General features: G+C 36.7%; 1 protein-coding gene across 2 annotated transcripts in view; it reads right to left on the bottom strand.

Moving 5' to 3' along the window:
• Window positions 1-22,653, bottom strand: part of LOC131253276 (DNA-directed RNA polymerase III subunit 2) — a 166,908-nt gene that overhangs the window by 80,353 nt on the left and 63,902 nt on the right. For both annotated transcript variants that reach the window (XM_058254230.1, XM_058254233.1), the window contains 8 exons: window positions 21,478-21,537; window positions 21,306-21,398; window positions 12,660-12,764; window positions 12,456-12,566; window positions 12,191-12,307; window positions 7,628-7,744; window positions 7,455-7,535; window positions 47-151 (listed from right to left, as the gene is read on the bottom strand). In XM_058254230.1, coding sequence (XP_058110213.1) covers window positions 47-151; window positions 7,455-7,535; window positions 7,628-7,744; window positions 12,191-12,307; window positions 12,456-12,566; window positions 12,660-12,764; window positions 21,306-21,398; window positions 21,478-21,537 — 789 coding nt within the window. The remainder of the gene's footprint in view (window positions 1-46; window positions 152-7,454; window positions 7,536-7,627; window positions 7,745-12,190; window positions 12,308-12,455; window positions 12,567-12,659; window positions 12,765-21,305; window positions 21,399-21,477; window positions 21,538-22,653) is intronic.

The raw sequence follows: 22,653 nt of genomic DNA, 5'->3' as shown, positions 1-22,653 counted from the left end.
CAACACGCAATATTAAAATCTTGTGGATAACAATAAAAACACAGACCTGCAGTTCCTTCATATGATGTTCCTTCACCCTAGATATGCCTCTGTCAGCAATAACAAGTGGGCGACATACACGACCTCCATCTGAAGCGACGTAAACACAACGCTGCCAGAATTTTTTTTACAAACATTAGTAGTGTCGAACTAAGCGCAAACATAAGGGCATTTCCAAAATAATTTAAGTGCAAACATAAGAGTCAGTTATTGAAGAAGACAATTTTTCCATCTACTGGCAAAAATTGTGGAGGCTGCTCCGGTTGTTTCTAGTTTTGGTTATAGGTATTTTATTTCTTTCTTTGATTATCATTCTCGCTTTTTTTCCTTTTTGTTATAGCTTATGAAAAGTGGAAATGAGGTTCCAACAATTGTAAATTGTTTCACAAAATAGTTAGAACCAAATTCAAAAAGGATATATAAGTTTTCAGGTCCGATAATGCTCATGAGTACTACAACATGATATACAAAATTTCTTTTGATATAGAAGTTCTCCTGCCATGCTTCTACACTCCTTGAATGTCACTAGATTCACCATGTTGGGCGTGGAAGTTCCTAAGAAATACTGAGAGCGACACAGTCCTTACAAGTTACACCTGACTGCTGCTAATTTGATCACTAGGAAGCCAACTCCAACACTTGACAGCAAGAATCCTTTGAAAAAAATTAAAACCTGACTCTTCTTTGTTTTCTGCCACCAAAGGTTCTGGGTATATATGTCTCATTCAAATACTAGCCTAATTGATACGAGTTGGGGCTTCAACCCTCAAAATGTGTCTTTGATAGATATGCCACCACTCAAAGCAGACACAATTGTTAGTCCTGTCGAAGGAAAACAGTATGTTTACAAATGTCGCTAGATTTAATCATGTTGGGCATGGAAGTTCATGAGGAATACTGAGAGCGGTGCAGTCCTTACACCTGACTGCTGCTAATTTGATCAGTAGGATGCCAACCCCAACACTTGACCGCAAGTAGCAAGTATCCTTTGAAAAAATTAAAACCTGACTCTCCTTTGTTTTCTGCCACCAAAGGTTCTGGGTATATACGTCTCATTCATATGCTAGCCTAATTGAAACGAGATGGGACTTCAACCCTCAAAATGTGTCCTTCATAGATATGCCACCACTCAAAGGGGACAAAAATGTTAGTCATGTAACAGGAAAACATTATGTTTGCAAAGATTTTCTTTATGCATACCGCATTTCTACTCACAAGACAAAGCCTCTCCTAGAGTCTTTAGATGATTTATTTCCTACTATTATTCATAAGCCTACCAGAAAAAACTTCCCTACAGAAACCTTGCACATGGGAGTTAAATTCTACACAAGGAAAAGGTTTCGGCATTTGAGCATGGTTTTGCAAAGTATCCACACAATAACCATATTTCAGCATGCCACCCTTGTATGGAAAGCTTTAAAAAATCATATTATACTATATCCAAGCTACTTTCAGGATCAAAACAAAAGATTTGAGTAAGAATTAACCAATAAAGAGGAATGAAGCATTTTGGGAAACTAGAAAGGGAAAACTATCACTTCTTTTCTTTTCTTTTCTTTTTTGCTTTTTCTTTTTTGCTGTATTTCAGTATAATTGGCACAAATCGATCAAATCATGCTTGATTAGTGTTCAATTGGGGCCTATTTGGTTGGCTTTTAGTAGGTCAAGCTGTCAGACAGCATTCTTATCAAAAAATGGTCTGATACACCATTGAATACTAGTTTAAAAAAAGTTGAAAACAATAGATTCTGGGTGTTTTACATTTTTTCCGACTTTCCTTATAATTTTTCAAACAGAAAAAATAATAATAATAATAATAAGCCAAAAATTTTGGCCAATTTGGGGCCACATCATTCGATGCAGGTACCATACAGTCCAATACACCCTATATCGTATTATTTTTGGGCCCAATCAATCTGCCCACTGACATTGGCATTCAAAACCTTGCATATGAGATGAGACAAATGAGGTTGTCAGCCACCATCTATCATCTCCCTGGTATACTGGGCCATGATCACTCCAAATCTCCCCATAGCGTTGCGTAAAGAAAAAAAGGGTCATGGGACTTCTCGTCTTGCCAATAACATTGTCAAATCTATCCATTTCTCCTTTGCTACTAAATCCTTTTTGAAGGGCATCAATGATGGAAGAGATGACTGCACCTAAAAAACAAGGGACATGCAATCTGAGTTACAAAAGATAAAACATATCATCACCTGCAAGTGGGTGTTTACTCTAAAGCATCAGTTGGATGGTTCTATCGAATAATATAAAGTGCGTCTGGTTGTTAAAGGGTTTGCTAAGCAAATTGAGATTAATTTTCAAGAAACAATTGCACCAGTAGCAAAGTTAAACTCTGTGAGTTCTCTTATCAGTAGCTGCTCATTGAAAATGACCTCCATGGATTAAAACAGCCTCTCCGGGCATGGTTCAAAAATTCAGTAGTTTTTTATAGCTAGATATGGGTTTCAAAGGAGCACATACGACGATTTGGTTTTCAATAACAGAAGCAGTGATGGTATCATAGTTCTAATAGTTTATGTCGATGACATAATTCTAATAGGAGACAGAGATGAGATTAAACGAGCAAAATCATAGTTGGGACAAGCATTTGACATCAAATATCTTGAACCACTGAAATACTTTCTTAGGTTTTAAGTTCCTAGATTAAAGCAAGGCATGCTCATTTCACAAAGGAAATACATCCTCAATCAGCTTACCGATGTGTGAATGCTGGGTGCAAAACCAGTTCACTCTCCTATAGAAATGAATCATCATCTTCATGAGAATAAAACCAAAGTAATAAGGATCACGGCACTTATCAGCGACTTATTGGAGGACTAATCCACTCAACTATAACTTGGCCATATATTACTTATGCAGTCAATATGGCAAGTCAAATCAAGCATGCTCCTTGTGCCCAACATCTAGAAGTTATTTGCTGCATTCTTCTATATCCAAAATCATATCATATCCTAGCAAAGCATTACTGTATTCTAATCATGGTCACTTGAACATAAGACCTACCCATGGCTACTACACTTTTGTGAGAGGAAATCTACTAATATAGAAAAGTAGGAAATGAAGTGCAGACTCTGGGTTGCCTGCTAAAGCCAAATACAGTGCAATGGCAAATACTTCTCGTTAGCTTATGTGGTTGAAATCTCTCCTCTAATAGATGGGTATTAACATTGGCACAGGCACTCTTGTTCTTCTTCATTGGCATCCATATTCTTCTTCACTGTGACAATCAAGTGAATGTTCATATTGCAAATAATCCAGTATTTCAAGAAAGAAGCGATCACAACTAAGTGGATTGTCACTTTGCTCAAGAGAAGTAATGAATAAATTGATCACCACATCATTTGCTAGTTCTAACAGTCGATTGGCCAACACTTTACAATGGCTACTGGTGGCCATCAAATTTAGGAGATTATAGCCAACCTAGTCATGTGTGATACTGATACCCATGTTCCAGCTTGATGGAAGTGTTGAAAGTAGCATGTGTATTATGGTGCTCCTGCAGAGAACCATATCATTACAATTAGCCCAATCGTGCATATATTTTCCTAATCATGTATCTATTTTACTCATTATCGCTTTTTCTTCTCTATCTATTGTAACAAACCATGTGATGAGGACATCCCAGCACCATATCAAAGGAGGGTTGAGCCAGACTCCTTCTGGCTAGACAACCATTACAAGGGGCCTACTTGACCCAATTCACATTCCTAGCCACGTTGAAGACCTCACATGAATGTTCGTGCATCTTTGAATACCCTACACTGGCAAGAGGCACGTGGGCTGCATATAGGAGCTTGATGGACACATCGAACCGTTGGATTGGACGGACACGATGATTGGACTGTTGAATCATCATCATCGGACATCTTGATCGTGGACCCTCATAGGCCACGAAATAGTTTAGTTGTTTAGATTGTCTACATGCTTGTTATTTTTGGTATACCTTATATTTGTGTTGAGATTAGGGAGTTAGGAACAACTTTTAATTTATTAAGCGTCTTTATGTTGAGAATGTTATCTGAGAGCGTCTTTTTGTAAATGATCTTTTCTGAGACTATAAAAGAGAAAGATGGGAGTGTGAAGCCCTAATGCCATTATTTTATAATATAAAAAAAAAAAAAAGATGTGTTTTCTCTTCTTCATGTGATTTGAAGAATACTCCATGTGATTTGGAGCTTGAGTATGGTGTGATTTCATTCCTCATTCAATGGAGGTGTGAGGTTTTCATCTATCATCTTCTTTCTCTCTTCCTTTCTATTTAAAAGAGGTATTTTTTTCAAAAAATTCATCTCTTCTTCCCTTCCTATCCAAAACCATCCAAATCATCTTTTTCTTCAACTTTTTATCTTCCAACTTCAACCCCAACCAAAATTAACCATTGAGGACCCCAAAATCCCTATCTTCCCTCCATCCAAAACCTTAACTCTCTTCTACCAATACCTAAATCCTTCAACCCCCTAAACCAATTCATCCAATTTAGCCCTAATTTCATCTTTTTCCCAAATTCTAAAAATCCTTATTTCCAAAATCCCCAATTCCCATGAACCCTAATTTTTCAAATTTCATATTTTCTCATTCCTAACCCTAATCATAGAACCTACAAGTCAGTCCCTTGAGTGTGGAACGTGTCTATGCTAAATTGGAAGTTCTATCCTTCTATCGGACCTAGTTTTAATTTATTTATGTGATTTCTTAGTATGCGGGCATGTGATTTAGGTTAAATCAGATTTTATTTCATATTGTTTACTCTTAATTACTTGGGGAGTTAGCATCTTTTGTTAATTGAATTATTTTATGGACTCTTTCATAATCTCCACGTTGGATGCTAGCATTAAATCATGTGTCCTACATCACCATACTTATAAATAAATTGTATGACTAGAAAGAGTGAATAAGCTCTCCACCCCTTTGCATATGTCCCACTCTCTCTCCTTCTTCTTAATGCCATAAAGTTAACATAAGCCATAAGATTCAAGGGTACCATAAATCCTTTCTTGAAAGAGGAATTTTATATGCTCAACTAATGTATTCTTCCCATTTCAGCATAGTCAAATGCAAATTGGACAAGTTCATCTGGAAATATGTGGTCCACTATCATCAATAGCATTGTCATTGGATGTCAGAGACATGGAGGACTAAAAAAGTAGTTTTGAGTAGCTTTATAGTTGGAATTGACTTCATAGGCATCATTTGGAGACATGTACTACAAAATTTTATATGTTCCATTAATGTATTCTTTCTATTTCAGCCTAGTATAATGCAATTGGACAAGTTTTCCTGGAAATAAGCATACTATCATTACTACCATTTTTGTTGGAAACCTAAAGACATGATCGACCAAAATTCAGCTCTCAATCACATGGATTATAAGAATCTCAGTAACAAAGTACACTGAGGTAGATTCACGCTATGAGAAAGTGGTGACGTGAACGAAGCACACCTTATTTGAAGTCAAGAGTCTGCAAAACCAACATTGCTACCTAAGATCTCGATGACATATAATTTGATGTGATGTCAAAATTCCAAAAACCAGACTTTGTGCCCTAAACTCTCAGTGACATAATTCAATATATTGGACTAGTTAGCCATGATTGATATCCATGCTATCGCATTAGAGTAGTGTTGTAACATGCCTTAGCATAGACGGTATTGTAATAAGCAGTTTTTTTACTCATACCATACTCGTGCAAAGTGTGAGGGGAAGCGGAAGCAAATCTAGGCGCACGAGTAGGAGCAAGGTATATCAAAACGGTTACATAACGGTAAGGGAGGTAACCATTACGCGTTAGGGGGCCGAAATTGCCGTTACAAAAAAAAAAAAAAAAGGCCCGTAACGGGATCAAAATAGGTTCTTTTTTTAGGCCCATATCGTAACGGTAACAGCAATGGCAGTTGCAGCATGGTGAGCCGTAAAGGCCGTTATGTAAAGGTAACAATGGCAATTGTTACACGTTACATTGTTGTAATGGCTGTTACAAAAAAAAATGATCCGTAATGGCTTGTTACGCCCCCCCATGAAGGTTGTGACAACCCCCGAACGGTCCATTACGGGACTGATACAAGTATTTTTGCTTTTTTTTTCAATTTAAAAAATAAAAAATAAAAATAAAAATAAAAAGTGATCCTAAAGGCCGCTACGAGGGTCATTATAGCCTGTATCATAAAGGTAACAGTGGTGGCCATTACAAAATACCATGAATTACAGGCACCATCACCGTTTTGGAATACCTTGAGCAGGAGTGGAAGTGGGCAAACCTTTTTTTCAAGACGTCAACAAGTGTAAATTCCTACAAGAGGGAGCGAGTCCGAAGTCAGAGAGCAAGTGGGAGCAACATCTAGGGAAGAGGATTCCTACATCTAAGATTTGTATCATCCTATGAACTGACAAGAGGATAGTGTCAACATAACCTGTATGGAATAAATTACTTTTTACCCCCCAAAGGCCATCTACTTCTCTCAAACATGGTCTCATGGTTAAAAACACTTCCATCTTAACATCTGTATGGCATAACCCACAACAAAAATGCTTTTAACACCCACCTTTACTCGCTTTTCTCTTCTTTTTTTCATCTAAAGCATAAAGAACACACAAAAACTTAAATCTTTGGGCATGGCATCTTATGAATGTGCTTCATATAGCTTCCAACTATAACTTCTCTAAATTTTAGACGTAATCCAACTCTAATAGATGCTTGAATAAAGATCGTCTTTCCATATTGCTCCAACATCATGGCACAGATAATTTGCCAACATATCTGAAACATAGAGTTTCGTCATGAACCTAAAGAATTATCTGGCTAAAGAAACACTCATTCTTTGAGAAAATAATAAGTAGCAAGGTCTTGAATCTAAAGAGTTAGATTTAACCTGAACCATGTTTCCAGGAGATTATCATGAAATTAAATTGTGAGATCGTAAGAGTAAGGTAGGTTTTATTTTGCTATGATAGTTAGAAACACGATTATCATTCAAAATTCAAATGGAGGGTATGAGTTACCAACTCCTTTCAACAGCCAGATCCTCGAATGTCACAAAAAACAAGTCAGATTAACAATTTCAGATGGCTAAGCATACTTTGAACAAGGTAAACTCATTATGCATATTCCTTTTAACTATTAGAGTAGAGTACTTCGAAATCATGGAAAACAAATGGGATCATAAGATCAATAGGATAGATTAACTAAGAAGAATTTGTTGCATGCAAGAATGTTAGAAGTCTGTATCTACTGATTACTTCGCTTCCAACCAATACCTATTTCATCACCTGTGGAACTCATCGGAAGTTCAAACATGTAGAATACAACGTGTGAGTTAGATTTTTCTAGTACAGAAACTATGAAACCAAAAGTAATTGGCTAATAGAAGCTAGATAGACAACATTAAAAAGGTACCTGTTTTTCATTTACAAAGACACTAACAAATTCCCCGATTTTACCAGCTCTCCGTAATTTCCTCACAGAATTAGCAAAACGCTTCCAAAAAAAAAAAGAGTTAAAAACAATTTTAGAGATGCATGTAGAATTTATGATTTATCCAATGTAAATAGTTACAGGGAATTATACACCTGTGGCTGCCTGTGTTTGCCGAGAATAAGCCCATTGAATATAACCAAAAACGAGTCCGATCTATGAAGCTCTTCTCCTGACAGCAATTCTAAGTCTTCCACACCCAAGCTGTAACACTACATCACAAAAATCACAAAAATGATCATGTATTAGATTGCAAGTAATGCTACACACCCAAGCTATAACACTATGTCACAGAAATCACAAACATACACAGTGTTTTAAGTATCGATGATATCGGATGATATAGCCCACAATATATCTTGTATCCCACCTGTGTGATACCAGTGTTTTATATATCAACGATATTAGCCAATATATCCCACGATATATCTTGTATCCCACATGTGCGATACGAAACACACAAGTAGTGGGATATAACCCACATGTTCGATCCGGTGAGCATTTTTTATTTTCGATCCTTTTTTTTCTTCTGTAAATCATATTAAATTAATGTCAAATTATTACAAATCCACGATTTTTCATATTTTGCATGAAAAATCATGGATTGGGAGCTTCGATTTCGACATTGGAGGAGAAGAATCAAGTTGCGGAAAATTGAAAAAAAAAAAAATCAAAATTTTCTCAATATCTCACAAATTGGTTGCAATTAATCTATTTGTCCAAACATAAAATCAAAATTGAAAAAAAAAAATAATCAAATTTTTCTCAATTTCTCACAAATTGGTTGCTATTAATCTCTGTGTCCAAACATAAAATCAAACATGTATGTAACCTAATCCAGTGATTCTTCTTTTGCTTTTGAACGTATTGCTTGTGTTTCCACACTTCTTCTTACATTTATAAATTATATGAATATATTTGCATCAATTCAATTAGACAGCGCATAGATTAGGGCCCCATACAAAGAAAACCTATTATGTGCACTTGTTTTTTGTAATCTTTTGATTTTTAAGTGTGTAGTGATGTCTTTTTTAACAATCAGTATAATTTTATTAAAAAATTCGACCAATTTCCAATGTTTCTCCATGTTTCCAACAACAACGACACATTACGCGATACAACCTCTATATCCCATGCGATAACTAATACGTATCTGTATCCCAAAGGTGCGATACACAACACGATATCGATATTTCGAACACTGTGATACGAAACACAAAAGTAGTGGGATATATCCCACATCTTCGATCCAATGAGCATTTTCGATTTCCAATCCTTTTTTTCTGTAAATCATGTTAATCAGTGTCAAATTATTGCAAATCCATGATTTTTCATGTTTTATGGATTAGGAGCTTCGATTTCGAGATTTGGAGGAGATGGGGCCGAGTTGCGGAAAATTGAAAAAAAAAAATCAAAATTTCCCAATTTCTAGCAAATCGGTTGCAATCTGTGTCCAAACATAAAATCAAACATGTATGTAACCTGATCTAGTGATTCTTCTTTTTCTTTTGAATGTATTACTTGTGTTTCCACACGTCTTCCAATATTTATAAACTATATGAATAGACTTTGAATATGCTTACGTCAATTCAGTTAGACAACACATAGATTAGGACCCTGTACAAAGGAAACATATTATGTGCACTTGTTATTTGTAATGTTTTGATTTATAAGTGTGTATTAATGTCTTTTTAAATAATCACTTAAGTTACAATGAAAATTCGACCAATTTCCCAATGTTTTCACATGTTTCCGACAACAACGATACATTGCACAATACAATCGATATATCCCACGTGATAACTGATACACATTCGTATCCCAAGGGTGCAATATGAGATGCAATAACGATATTTCAAACACTGCACACACACTCGCTCAAACTCTAAAAAGCATGAAACAAGCAACAACCTTTTTTTTCTAAATAACATGTATTGCAAATTTCATGTACAAAGAAAATAAACAATGGCACACTTATACTTGGAATGGATGCATGGTACAAATAAACGAATAGACAAGGCATTGATGCCTTTAAGTTAGGGAGACCTGTGAGAACCCTCTAGATCTATGGCATGTTACTCTGGCAGATGAGTAGGTATGCCTCTAGTTCAATACTTGCTCGTGATAAAATAATGGACTTCGGAAAATCCCTATGTGCGCTACTTGCACGATTAAGTTGAATTGAAAAGCAGACAATAACTAAGTTCTAAACTTTCAACTTGGTAAAATGCCCACACATAAGATGATGCATAGGCTTGTTGGAGCCCCATTTGTGATTTCTACGATTAAAAGATTACTATTGATTAGATAACATGGAATACAAATGGACGTTTCCACAAAGTGAAAATGTTTAATGGGCCCCAAGATGAGTAAAACTAGTCCAACTAAGAGAGGAAATACAATGAAAATGTTCTTCCACATGGATATTAACATCCCTTGTGATACACAAACAAATAAATAGCAGTGAAGAGGATATTCCACCCCATGAAAGAAGGCTACCCGTTATGGTCCACTACAAGTGAGAAGGTGAGTTTATGCATTGCTTGGAGTAAGTACCAATTCAAGGATGGTAATGGCCCCAGATTATAGCACTGCCTCAAGGAACCAGTTAGTAGTTAAAATAGTGACTCCAAAAGTCTTAAGTTACACCAAAATTCTTGATAGAAATTTCAATTGATTAGAAAGATTTTTAGCAATGGCAGTTATTGCATGCACAAGAGCTGGAAGCAAGTATGACGTGGGACCCTCATAGTACTTTCTACTATCATTTCATTTAGAAGTTCTCATTATTAGCCATCTAGAACCCCAATAATTTCCTATGGTTGATGGAAAGAGAGTGCACAAGGTTCTAGAGTAGGCTAGGACCCTTGTAGTGGAATTCTCTGGGAAGTAACACCTGTGTAGAATAGTCTAGAAGGTCTAAAGGGTTCATGGACCTTTGGAAGAATGCCAAGTGGCATAATCTAGGCCCTTGCTTGCAAAGCAGCATACCAAAAAAAAAAGAAAGATTGACTTTCTATCAATGTTCAAAGTATCGGTATCATTACATGTATCGATGACCAGGATACAAAAACATGTATCATTCTCACTGATATTACCAATGATACTTGGAAAAATATCATTGTCTGAGGGAAACATTGGGAAATGCTGATAAAAAGGTAGAATTTTTTAGCGAAACACCAAGAGATGTTAAAATACACATGTTTGCACATGTAGGGATCAAAACAACTATTCATAATAAGTTTCCATTTTATAGGGGCATTACCATGTGTAGTGAAAAAAAAAAAGGAAGAAGAAGAATAAAATAAATATATAAAATTTGTAGCCAACAAATAGATCGGCCAACACTCATTAATATATAAAAATTTCTACATCAGTTAACAATAAAAACCACATATTTTCCAATAAAAACATGGAAAAGTAGGATTTCACCAATTTCCCACATTTTCACTTCAAAGATTTTTTTTTTTCACCGCAAACCAATGTCAATGCATGAGAATCATGAGTAGACATGGATTTCCATTGCAATACATGCTAATCAGTCCCATGTGGCATCTACCTTTTGTTCGGATGTACAGTGTAATGACTTCAATCATAGATTTTTCACTTCATAGTTTGTTACAATTTTTTGTTAGGGATTAGACTTTTGGAAAGCAATAAGCGGAATTAACAGCCATTATAGGGTTGTTCATCGTGGTGAGGGAAGAAAGTAGGTTGTGAAAGACGAAGACAAGAGAAGAGGGCTCATGTAGGACTGTTCTTCAGAATAATCAGCATGCATTGGCCGATGATAGTTCTGGTTAAGGAAATGGAGCTGTGCCAGAATCAGAAGAAGAAAATAGTCGGGCGGAGTTGGAGGAAGCTTGGATGACATTCAAGAGTCACAGATCATCACCAGTACAGAAGGCGGGAGGGAAGGCAAGCCTGTTGGAGTTCCTGACGCTTTTTGTGGAAGGATATCCAAAAGGTTGGGCACCAATAAACTTCTCCATAGTCTTCGGAAGAGGCGGAGTGGTTATGGAGGTTGTCCTGCTGAGGGATAGGACCATGGCGGTCCCAAAGGGGATTCACATTCGTCAAGATGAGCTCCGAGGAGGAGCTTGCTCACACGGTTTAAATGATTGTATATTATAAATGAAGAAAAGGAGATGAGCTCCATTGGCATGCTGCTTGCACTGCATGCTGGCCACGTTCATGGCCCCGTCATCTAATAAACAGTTGGTGTCGTTCAACAAATGCCATTATTAACAAAAGTAAAAATACCCAACATATCCTACGACTAAACTAATGTAAAATAGGCTAAGGAGAGCTAAACACATAGTAATGGGCTGAGTTATGATCCATAACAACTCCAATCAAACATCATCCTGGAATAAAAGCGTTTCATATGCTACCATTACAATAAGATTTCCACATAGACATTGACATCTCCTATCAACTTATGACTAGCATATTAATAATCTAGTGTTATAGTGGTAGATATAGTAACCAAAAGAGGTTGCATGGTAAAAGTTTCCACTCAAAATAATAGAAAACACTTTCCAATAATGCATAAATGAAACTCATCCCTTCCTAATATATAGAAGATGCTTCAACTTCCAATCAATAGATATCATTGACAAATAAATGTTTCATTTGCAAGTAACACAAAAACAAACCAGAGTAATTAATGGGCCCTCCTCTTCATCAGTTGTAACATGGGTCATCAATGCTAGGTTTTTCACCAATCCACAAGCTTCACCTTCAGGTGTATCACAAGGGCAAAGCATGCCCCACTGTTCCAAAAGGGAAGGCAAAATTAACAACTTCATGGAAATTATAATCCATAAACACATTATAAACAAAATAATGGACAGCAGAAACAACAAAACTTCAACAAAAAGAGATTTCGTAAAACACAAATGTAAGAGCCATCATTCTTACCTGACTAGGTTGTAATGCCCTTGGTCCACTTACTTTCCTAGACTTCTCAAATTGTGGCGAGATTCTTGTCATGTGACCCAAAGCTGCAATGAATGAGAGTCTAGAAACAACCTGTAAAAAGCAGGCATGCAATTCCAGTTTGCGGCAAAACAGCAGTAAGAGACACTAGAGATAAGAAAACGAGTAGAGAACAGAACCTATCACCTGTGTCATGCCTTTCCTGTTCATCCTAAACCGTTTGACATCCCAATTCCCAGTAGATAAGGCCCTTTCCAGGCCTGAAGTGATGTAATCTCGCTTCACTAATTGCTACAAACAGAAAAAAGAAAAACAAAATCACATAATGAAAGATTAATTTTAGATCAGTTGTGTGGTCATTTGTGCTCAAAGACCGAAACAAAGATTGTTGGATCAAAATGAAAATTGCATTTTTTTATAGCTATGTTCGTGTAAATATAAGGGAAACATTTCATCAAAGACAGTCAATTAAGCTCAAATACAGAGATGATCAACCAGCTAATAGTCTTTCAATTGGCTAGTTTTTTTTAATCTGTAACATGTTAAGTAAAACATCTCCAGCAGTGGGGCCAGGGATCAGGGGATTGTGGCCAGAATAGAGCCAACCCCGGCCTCGCCCATTACCACCCCTACCTACCATGAACAAGAAAATGCCATAACAACCATTATAACAAGAAGAGTCTCTCTACGTCATATGTTCTATAATGAAAAATGCATGCGCAAATAATATGCTTTTACAAAACATAATCTGAGAAGCGAAGCAGATCAAAGATCAAGAACTCAATTATGGGATACAGATCTCACAAGACATGCAAAGAAACTGGCTGAAACAAGCAACGAAAGCAACACATGCAAGATTTAGGGTTTACTTCTCAAAGAAAGGAGGAAAAAAAAGTCACATGTCCAACTCAAATCATAAATAAACTTAAAAGAAGAGAAAATATCAAAAACCTAACATGTGTGTGATCCTAGGGACCCTCATATGCGAGCATGCGGATCCAAATGTGTATTCATGCAGGCCCCACCATATGACTGCAAATTAGCTTGCATCAGTTCCCCCAATCTTCAAAAGAACTCGAACTAGAGTCGCAACATCAGGAGGGAATCCAATTCACCGCCTTGTCATTGTGAGTCTTCTTCCTCAGTGTGGGTCACCAATGGCATCCCTGGTGATTGGCAGGGAACTCCTAAACCCGAAGCAAGTTTTCGATTTCATATGCGCTCTTGGACACTATCATCTTTCAATAGTTCCCTGACAAAGGTGGTTCTCCCCTTCTACTTGATGTGCTTGTTTCAGCTATATAGTTGGTTGCTTCTTGTCCGCACGCCTTCTGTCAGCTGTTTCCATGTCATCATGCCAGGGCCTATGAATTCATTGGTTGTCATAGTAACAGTCTCCATCCCATAGTCCTTTCGTGGAGGATCATCCTTCATTGGGTGGAGAGTGATCTCCTTTCGATCACAGACAAGGCTATAAGTGTTGGTGAAGACAATCATACGTCCAAGGTCACCCAAGTAGTAGGTGACAAGCATACATGAGGACAACCTGACACCATATTCAATGTAATTTTGTCCTAATGAATAATCACCTGGCATCAATGAATCACCTGAAGTATCTTGTCATTTATCCCAATGACTGGATGAGGCTGAAGGTACTTTTTCACCCATAGCTGCAACTGATCAATGGTATCCTGCCAAACAATGTTAAGAGTGGTACAATTGCCAATGATGACTTTAATGGCTTTCCTTCGCAAGTACCTCGAATATAGAAAGCAATAGCACTCAATTGTAATCATACATCCTACGTAGAACGAATAGGAGGTGACAAGCTCTCATAAGGATAACATGACAACATACATACTGAGTGTAATTCTGTCCTAATGAATAAGTCACCAGGCATCAATTGGTCACCCACATTATCTTGCCAGTTATCCCAATGACCAGATGAGGCTAAAGGTACTTTTTCACACACAGTTGCAACTGATCAACTGTATTCTGCCAAACATTGTTAAGGGTGCTACCATTGTCAATGATGACTTTAATGGACTTTCCTTCGCAAGTACCTTGGATATGCAAAAAACTAGTGCAACAAGTACTCATTTTCTTCTCCTTGGTTATTGACATTGTCTCAATCTACTTAGTCATCAGTAAGAAATTGATGCCCTTGTCTTCAATACCATCTTTTGTGTCCAGTAGCTACAACAGTCTTTTTGATTGGTACTGTAATAGCTCTTTGGTTAGGTATTGGAGCAATATTACCTATTGATAAATCTCTAACTGTCTTTTTTAAATTGATTTAACACAATCTTCAGCTTTCATAGTGACCTAATCTTTCTCTCACTTACTGAATTGTCTTCTTCAAGAGGTATATCATAGTGGTTGAGGTTCATGGTAGGAAACTACAATAAGATGTCCTTTACCCACACACGTTAGCAAGAAAAAGTCCCATGATCTCTCTTTGAGGTTTCTCCTATTTCATGAGTGGTTTTCCAATGGCGTGTATGGACTTGTTGCTGTCCCGATTGGTGATGTAGGTAGGGCTGGCGGTGGATATCCACTTACCGATTACCAGACATATCCGACCCAAGAAAATTGGATAGGGATATGGAATTTTTACCCAATTATCAGATCACATGACTTCTAAGTGGGTCGGATACGGATATTTGATGGAGACATCATGCACACACCCATTCTACGCACGTATTCGAGGAGGAGGCGAGCCCCACTTTCGATTTGGATCGACGACGACATCTTTGGAGGGCCTCATAATTAGGGGGCTGCGTTATGGGGCTTTAGAGTGGACCCGATCATTACATAGATTCTATTATCGGATCTCATGATCGTGGCCCACTACTTTAGATGATTTAGGATTTTTAGTTTTGATCACTTTTGTTAGAAACTTCATGAACGGTTTTGATTGCTTAGTAAGTTTTGGTAATAATGCGCGCACATGGCGCAAGGGTAAAATTGTCTTTTGGGGTTTTAAGGTTTTCTTATAAATAAAGGAGCCCCATGTAGGTATTGGAATGAAGTTTATGAATAAAATTACTGCATTTTCTTCCTCTCTATCTCTTTAGGTTGAAGAATCAAATTAGGTGCGAAACCCTCCCTTCCTCGAAGGGCTAACTACCGTGGTGTGAAGCCACACTCATTCCAAATCACCCCCACCTCTTTACACCTCACATCCATCATCTTCTACATCCTTTCCATCTTCAGATTCACCCTCTCTCTACCCAAGTTCTCTTCTACAGCAGGGCACAAGCAGATTTCAGATTTTGTCCCATCTGAGGGGCAAAAAGTTCGGCGGAGTACTACACACAAACCGTGCATCGGATCAACATGAAATTTGACATGGAGGCAGTCCTATCCTAGCCTAGAAGTCGGTTTCTGACTTTTGGGCCCCACACATGTGCGGACGGTTGGACACGCATGTGCGCCCAGGGCCATCTGCTGTCCAATGCATGTTATTCATCTCAGGTTCTGTTTTACTCTATTTTCCTTCTCTTTAGACTTAAATCAAACCCCTTAATCCAAATCCCTAACCCTAAGAGTCCCAAATCCTAATTATTCCCAATTTTCAAACCCTAGATTTTCTCCCAAATTGAAATGTGCTGAATCTCTTGAATTGGAGAATAATCCTTTTCAAGAATGGATGACTCTAATAATCCTTTGGGTTTGTTTGGTTTATAATTTTAATTTGATCCAACCCTAAAATTGTGTAGGCTTGGACCCCCATAGATTTCCCCCTTTTGAATATTTGATCATATGTAGGATATGGAATTTTGTGATTGTTTAAAATTGGTATAATCTGAAGCTTGAGATCTTACATGTCATATTTAGGAATTAATAATATTTTGGACTAAAATATTGAATACGAGTCTATGGTACATTAAATTCTACGGTGTTGGCTAACATTGACATGGATGATGACGCAAACATTGTGACCCTTATTAATTGACTTTATCTTTTGCCAAAGTCAGGAAGTTATTGTTTAAATGATTTAGGATTTATAGCTTAATATTAGCTAATTATGTTATAAAAATTTCTTTTTTCTTTCTAGTTTACTAGGTAATTATCTATGGTGAAAATATTGCCTTTGGATTTTTTAGGTATTTTAAATTTTATTAGATATTTCACTTATTTTTTCAGTTTTTTAATTAGATACTACATTAGTTAGCTACCCAATAACCAGACTATCCGACCTTTTCAGATAACAATCGTATCCAACTTATATCAGACATCTTTGGATTATATTCAAATCCAAAACTGTATCTAATACCCAAGTAGGATACTTGATACGGATATTGCAATATCCAACCTGTTTACAGCCCTAAACATAGGCCATCATTGAAATTCCTTTGCCTATGCTGCAACAATGTGACGGGTTGAGCTACTCATAGTGGGGCAGGACGTTGGATATTCCCCAACTAGGAAAGCACAACATCTAATCATCGTGCTTTCGTTATACTAATGCACTTTTCTTGCCATTTGGTATGCTTCTTCAACATTGTTCAACAAAATTGTCACCAAGTTGCATTGGATGTCTGACTGCAGACCGTTACAATAATACATTACTTGTGGTTTGACCATTTACATTAGATGACAAAGAAGAATTAATTGAACACCACAGCTTAAGAGGTTTGCGATCCAAGTTTTAAGCCAAAGAAGCAATGCTTCTGGATATGAGAGAAATTGGAGTACATTTGAGCAGGTGACTCTTCTACTCTTCAATATTTTAAATTTGTAAATTAGTAAATTAGCAAGTTTTTTATAATTGATATTAATCATCATATGGAATTGGCAAATTCACACAAAGAGGAGAAATCGCCATGGGCAGCATAAAATAAATTCTCGAGTACATGTGATGTGTAATATTAAATTAAGAGAGAGAAGTATGAGGAGGAGGACGGCAATGGATCCTATATTGGTTGACCACATTGCCTTGAATGAGTGGATTGCTGAAAAAGAAGACCCTCTTCTCCCAACTGATGCATCGTAGCTCAAAGATCAAAACATGGCATTTGATATTAGTGATATGGCAACTATTCCGGACTCAAATGATCTAGCTAGCAACAATGCACCACCAGCAGCAGCATCTAGTGGTTCCAAGTTCGACTTCTTGTCCCCCAAATCCTCTCCCTTCCATTAGTGAAACTTACAAAAGAAAGGCTAGCAAGTTAAGGAAGTGCTTCTAGTTATACTTATAGCTTCCAACTTCTAAGATTAAGTTTTTCATGAACATTTTTCACACAAAAAAAAAAAAAAAAAAAAAAACCCTTCTTTGTTTAACGTGTAGGTGTTTCTATGGGACGATTTCTTACTCCTATAGTAGAGGAATGAAATATGGGAAAGAATGTTAATGAAGTAAACGATGTAGATGATGTAGATGCGGATGCCGATCATGAAAGGCCTAAACCCAGTGATGGATGAGGATGACAATGATGATGATCTATTAGATGATGATGATGACCTCTAAAATCTAAAGTCTAGTGCCTAGTAGATTTGGTGCTAAATTTGAGAATTAAGAGTTCAAGGAATGTGAAATTTGTTTTATACCTATAAACCTGTGGGATTTTATAATAGTTTATGCTTGTGAGTTGAGACTCGTGGTTTTAAACTTTTAATTAGACATCGTTAATTAAAGTAGTTTGCTTAGAAAGTTATTGATGTGATACTGATTTGATTTGGTTTAAATATGTGGATTGGCTTGCTTTTAATTGAAAATTGAAGCATTTGTAGGCATTTTTATTTTTTGCATTTTTCATATTTATTCTTACTATTTATCATATTTTTCTATTTTTTACCAAAAAATAAAAGTATCGTGTCGCTTACGCTAACCGCTATGGGGGGTTGAACACTATGCAATACGCTACGCGCTAATCAAAACACTAGGAAATAGTTGCAAGAGATGTGCAGCATTGATTTTTTGTAGGGCCCACCATGATGATTATATGAAATCCACACAAACCATTAGATGCCACACAAAAATTTAGGCCTGAGGCCCGAAAATCAAGCCTATCCATGATTTAGGTGTGCCACACCAAGTGAAATAGCTAGGAGGGTGGTCATCATCCTATACACTTTCAATCGTGTGGTCCACCTGAATCACGGATGGGGCTGAGTTTCTAGCCCTACATCTAATATTGGGCCATGTACCTGATGGTCGAAGGGGATTTCTGAAATACAAGATGGTGGTATGACCCCTTTAGGTTACCTAAAAGGGATTTACATAGCAAAGCGAGGAACGAAGATTGCATACTGATATTGCCAGTAGCAATGGTGCTCTGTGGGACCCACAAAGATGTATGTGTTTTATCCACTTGGTCCATCCATTTGCCAACTCATTTTAGCGCATGAGCCCAAAAGTGAGGCAAATCTAAATCTCAGGTGGACCACACCATAGGAAAGTGGTGATTGAATTGAACGCCCACCATTAATAACTTCTTTAGGGCCACAAAAGTTTTGGATCAAGCTTATATTTGTGTTTTCCCTTCATCTAGGTCTGTGCGACCTAATCAATAGGTTCGATGGCAAATAAACATTACAGTGGGCCCTAGGAAGTTTTTAATGGTAGGAGTTCAATCACCATTGTTTTCCTATAGTGTGGTGCACATGAGATTTGGATTTGCCTCTTTCTTAGGTTCATGCCTAAAAATAATGATCCAAAATGGATGGATGGCATGGATAAAATAAATACATCATTTTGGGACTCACGGAGTATTGTCCAGTAATGATGTGGCTACTGGTAGTGTTAGTATGGAAACCGCGACATTGAAGTAGATGAGCAGTGGCAAAGGGGTATACTAGAGTCTAGAAGTGAGCCTCAACATGAGGTTTTTCGTAAATCCACTTTGACCATTAGGTGCCTAGCCCAATATTAGATGTAGGGCTCAAAAATGGTCCCATCTTTGTTTCGGTGGACCACACGGTTGAAAACAGTGCACAACGCCCACCCTCCAAACTATTTCCCTTGGTGTGGCCCACCTGAATCACAGATGGGCCTAAATTTTGGGCCTCAGGCCTGAATTTTTGTGTGACATCTAATGGTTCGCATGGATTTCACATAATCATCATGGTGGGCGTGGGCCAAAAAGAAAAATCAACAATGCACGTCTCTCTCCCTGTTGTTTGGTATGGCCAACTTGAATCATGAGTCGGCTTTATTTTTTAGCATTAGGCCTAACAATAGATGAAGCAACTATTGCTCAAAGTAGATTGAGCACACACATCATGGTAGCACCTGTAAAAAATCAGGGGTGGGTGTATACAGGATCTATCATCGATTCTCGTAACAATAACATAAATTTAAGACCGCATCTACTACAGTTTGTAGGAGAGCACTACTCTATGTGTGTGAGTGTGAGAAATGTTCCATTGCTCTCAAAGCACATCAAGTGGTAGTGCTCCAAGTTGCATAGGAAAATTTGGACGGTTCAATAATATATCAATCTGAACTATCCATTTAAATCCAAAACACATTTCATATGCTATAATGAGAAATCACACTAATCGGATGGTCCAGTGCATCCTTAATTTTGGCCTTATTTTTTGTACCCATCCTTTTTTTTTTAAGCCATGGATCGGATGGTTATGATTGCCAAACAAAAGTGATCCTTGACAATCATTTGCAATCCATGACAAGCCCTAACAAATACATTGACCAAATTGTTGATTGGACTTCTCTTTTTTTCTTTTTTCTTTTTTTTTTTTTTTTTTTGTGATAGCCAGTGAAATGAGTATTAAATCTAATGACCGGTCTAGACCAATGGATTGGATTGTGCAAGTATCCCAATGCAACTAGGAGCACATTATAACTTATCATGCCCCTCCCTAATCATCAAACCCTTTTCTCAATTGCCAACTAATTGGACTTAATACGAAATAAGATAAGAAATTGTTAAATAAATGCAAATATAAGATAAATCACCCATCATTGTGACTACACTTGCAGAGCCATGCCATTGCACTAGAACATGAACTCAATATAAATTAAGCCTGTCAGGGTCATTAACTGTGTCGATATAAATTTTTAAATATTTATACATAGGCAACCTCAAGCACATTTCAAACTGTAAATTAATGATATGAACATGAAATACACAAGTGATCCACACAGACCATCATAGAGCAATGAGTTAATGATAGAGTATAATGTGAGACACAAATCCAAGGAATTACAACTAGGGTCCATCAAATTTAGGTTTTCGATGTTCATCCTAGATATTTTCATATAGTTGCATAAAGCGTGAAGCGAAGTGGCAACAAATTCAGGTGCAGGAGATGGGAAGAGTTTCTTTTCAAAATGTAAACAGCCATAAATAGGTAGGAAGTAAGAGTGAGTGTCTGGAACACGATTCAAGGGGGGAACGACACCTAATTAAAACTTAAAAGGATCTTGCAACTAAGGATTTTCATGGTGCCAAGAATGTACATGGCAGAGAACTCAATCAAATTCACACTAACATCCAAGAGTACTCAATGTTAAATGCAAATCATAGTCACTTAGACTAAGCAAAATACAAGCAAATTTTCAACATATAATTATAAGATTTCAGGGGCATATTAGAATACTATTTCTGAATTGGCATTCCCATAGTACAGATGTCTAATTATAAGAAACTGCTAATTATAAGAAACCAACATTATAATCGTTGATGTATTCAACTTTTCAATATATAAATGCATGTAAAGATACAATCTTTTGTCTATAGTGAACATTCTTTAACTGCCATGCAGTCACTGAATCCTTTTCTTCAGATGAACCATAGTCCCACAAACTAGTGTTTTAACTGTCTAACAAGTATAATTCAGGTTAGTGAGATCATTGATTACTTGATAAATGTCTGTAGGACTAGAACGACTAGCCTTTCCAAGTGAATAATCCACAATTCTTTTCACCTCACTACACATCGTCTTGAACAAATCCTACAATATAAATTCGAAACAAGAGATTAGACACTGTAAAATGTTTATGAGGTGGGAAAATAAAATGTAATAGTGCTACCTCAAAAAGAAGAGAAATTAACTGCCCAGATAGCTCTAGGCGCTTGTTTCCCGCATAATCCTGCCATTAAAGGGGGGGAAATATTAGATAGCACTCCATTTTCTGCTCATTGTCAAAGTATGCTTGTGAAATACCTAGTGTATAACCACCAAACTACATAACAAAAAAGGAAAAAGAATACCTTCTAAATTATTCCAATTTACCAAACAACATGATGAAAGAGAGATATGGAACATCAAAGAAAGCAACTTAAACCAACACTCAAAAGTTTCTCTCTAAACGGCAAACAAATCCAAATGGTATATCCATACATCATAGTTCTTAATTCCAACTAACGTACTACCTATTTCACATTCACTTTGCATATAACACAATAGCAATAGCCTAAGTATGCCTACTCTTTCCCCATGAAACAAAGTTCATCAATAAAATAATGTTTCAACCAATAGCATTTTAATGACTTGAGCTCCTGGGATAGGTATCATAACTGTCTTAATAGTACCATGGTAATACTCCTAGAAAACTTTTTTTTGTTGTTGCACAGGTAAAGTCGAAATGGAAGTTCTGTATTTTTAACATCTAGTTGAGTTTAGTGATTTAAATATCGACAATATCAGCCGATATATCCCATAATATATCTTGTATCCCACCTATGCGATGCGAAATGCAAAGGTAGTGCCAATATATCCCACTTGTTCGATCCAGTGAGCATTTTCGATTTTCAATCCATGTTTTTGTTGTAAATCACGTTAAACTAATGTCAAATGGTTACAAATTTATGATTCTTCATATTTTTCATGAAAAATCATGGATTTGGAACTTCAATTTCGAGATTTTGGAGAGATGGGTCAAATTGCAAAAAATTGAGAAAAATCAAAATTTCTCAATTTCTCACAAATCAGTTACAATTTTTGTATCCAAACACAAAATTAAACATGTATATAACATGATCTAGTGATTCTTCTTTTTATTTTGAATGTATTGCTTGTGTTTCCATACATGTCTTCTTACTTTTTTAAATTATATGAATAGACTTTGAATATACTTGCATCAGTTCAATTGGAAAGCGCACATATTAGGAACCCATAAAAAGGAAACCCCTATTATGTGCACTTGTTTTTGTAATGTTTTATTTCTAAGTGTGTATTGATGTCTTTTTCAATAATCCCTTAAGTT

The sequence above is a fragment of the Magnolia sinica genome, chromosome 1, assembly GCF_029962835.1.
Source record: "Magnolia sinica isolate HGM2019 chromosome 1, MsV1, whole genome shotgun sequence".
Lineage (NCBI taxonomy): Eukaryota > Viridiplantae > Streptophyta > Magnoliopsida > Magnoliales > Magnoliaceae > Magnolia > Magnolia sinica.
This window is presented reverse-complemented; position numbering and strand designations above follow the sequence as displayed.